The sequence below is a fragment of the Poecilia latipinna genome, unplaced genomic scaffold, assembly GCF_001443285.1.
Source record: "Poecilia latipinna isolate Pla-1442-1.1 unplaced genomic scaffold, P_latipinna-1.0 Scaffold6768, whole genome shotgun sequence".
NCBI lineage: Eukaryota > Metazoa > Chordata > Actinopteri > Cyprinodontiformes > Poeciliidae > Poecilia > Poecilia latipinna.
The window spans coordinates 1-2,386 of NW_015119384.1; the positions used below are offsets into that span (position 1 = coordinate 1).

The window sequence follows — 2,386 nt, forward strand, 5'->3', positions numbered from 1 at the left end:
TCCTTCAAAACAAGCAGACAGTTAAAGTTTTCTGGAACATTCTGGCTGCTTCTGGTTGGTCTGAACTGCAGGATGTTGGTGACACGAGAAGCAGACCACCGCATGTTCCACTGCTGCAGAAAAACACCGTGCAGCTCAGACTAATCTGACTGCATCTGTTGTCACTAAAACCTTCAGACCACAGAGGAGAAACTGAGACTTGAGATGATCTGCGGTGAGATCGGATCGGTTCTGATCAGGTCTGATGAAACTTTCCTGAACCAACAGGAAGCTGAGGTCTAAACATCGTCCACCCAGTGATGGACAGAATCATGTTTAACACACTAAACTAAAACATCTGGTTTGCTGTTGGTGTTTGGACTAAAAACCAGTGATCATAAAATCTATAAACTGTAAAATAAAATCCTTTCTGCATTCAGGAGGACGATAAGGTGGAGCAACAGAACCAGCAGGTTCTGACCGTGATGAAGTTCTGCAGATCAACAAGGTAACGTTCTGCTGTCTGAGAACCTGAACTGAGTTAAAACACATTTAATGTTCCTGCTGGGATCATTTCAGTCAGATTCTCACCTTCATGGTCCATCTGGATAAAGAACGAAACCAGCAGAACCAGGTAGAGCAGAGAAACAAGAGCACTGAAGAAAATGACACAATGGATGGTGTGGAGGTTCTGGAGGTCAGGAGGAGAGATGGATGGAGGGATGGAGGCGGAGGACAAAGGAGGAGTGGAGGTGATTCTCCCTGAAATGAATCAAAGTAATAATTTATTTCTTGTCTCCTGATGAAGGTTGAAGCAAACAGAGAAGCTGCTGACCTTCCACAGAGATCCTGCTGGATGGAGACTCTCCCTGACCGCTGATGCTGCACTTATAGAGGCCTTCATCAGAGCTGGAGACATGGAGGAGGGTCATGTGACCTGATGGTCCATCACCAATGAAGGAGCCATCTTTATAGAAAGCAGCTGGGAGGTTGTGGGCTGGACTCTTTGCTCTGCAGCTCAGAGTGACGTCATCTCCCTCCATCACAGGGAGGACAGGACTCTGCAGGATCACTGATCCACCTCAACACAGAGACAAACTACAGCATTTCATCCATTTCCACACAGCAACACTAACTCCACAGTCTGATCTTACCAGAGACAGAGAGCTGGATGCTGCTGCTGCTGCTGCTGGAGGATCCAGACATGGACTCACACCAGTACAGGCCAGAGTCTAATGGGAGGAGGTAGATCAGGCTGCAGGAGGAACCAGCTGGTCTCCCCCATCCATCTCCACATCGCTTCCTGGTTCCTCTGGTTGTGTTTCTCCTCACAGTTCCTCCATCAGAGCTGTTTTCATCCTCACAGATCAGAGTCACTGATTCATATTCAAAGAACTGAGATCTGCTGGGACTCACAGTCAGACGAACTGGGAGAACTGGAGAAAACAGAACTGTCTGTAAATTCTCTGATCTGCCTTCATTGATCATGTCTGATTCCTCCAGCCTATAATAAGGTTCTGAATCTCAGGAGTTAAATATTGATGAATCAGACGATGACGTAACGTTTCAGTCTCTGATTAACTTCAGTTCCTGTAGCGAAGCAGCAGCTTCATTCAGCAGGTGGAGGATGAAACACTGACCTGAGTTTCCTGAGCAGCTCAGCAGGACGATGAACTCTGAGGAGAACAAAGTTCAGCTGAAGTTAACGACCGACTGCAGAACATTTCTGATCCTCATCATGAAGGTCTGACACATTTCCTGTTCCCTTCTTAAAGTCCTGCTGGGTTTGGGTCCAGTTTAACCTCTGACCTCACCACCAGAACCATCAGAACCATCAGAACCACCAGAACCAAAGCAGAAATTCAGACAGTTTCTCACCCAGCAGACGTCTGGCTGATGTTTCCTCCATGTCTCCTCAGAGCGTTGACCCGTTTGGGTCGGTGCTGGTGAGACCGGCTCAGTCCGCCCTCTTCCTCTGCTGCTGTTCACTTCCTGCTGCTGCTTCAACCAGCAGACAGAAACCCGGTTCACCAGCAGCACAAAGTCTGAGTCAGGGAAGCTGCATGATGGAAGGAACTGGTGCAAAATGAACTTTATGTAAAATTAGACACAAAATCAGTTTATTTAGTTTACATTAGAATATAAAACCTCTATGATGAACATGAGTGATGCATTAATAATGGTGGAGAAGGTCAATGAAATAAGCTGATGTAGTTTATCTTTGCAGCACATCAGCGCCATCTGGTGTTGAATTTATATATAATATTAATTACTACTAAACATTATGGATTAAAACACTAAACCGTATTTATGTTGAAACAAATAAACACCTTCTGTAACCTTTATGAACAGAAAGAGATTATTTTTATTCTCAGTCCACTAAAATGAAACTACAGACATAAATGTT

General features: G+C 45.2%; 1 protein-coding gene across 1 annotated transcript; it reads right to left on the minus strand.

The window, feature by feature from the left end:
- Positions 1–520: 520 nt before the first annotated feature.
- On the minus strand, positions 521–2,012 carry LOC106944063 (high affinity immunoglobulin gamma Fc receptor I-like). The gene is made up of 5 exons (XM_015027325.1): positions 1,858–2,012; positions 1,620–1,655; positions 1,134–1,415; positions 815–1,060; positions 521–741 (listed from the first exon to the last, which is right to left on the minus strand). Exons 1-5 carry the CDS (start codon positions 1,886–1,888, stop codon positions 521–523), a joined length of 816 nt encoding a protein of 271 aa, XP_014882811.1. The 5' UTR covers positions 1,889–2,012.
- Between the last annotated feature and the right edge of the window lie 374 nt (positions 2,013–2,386).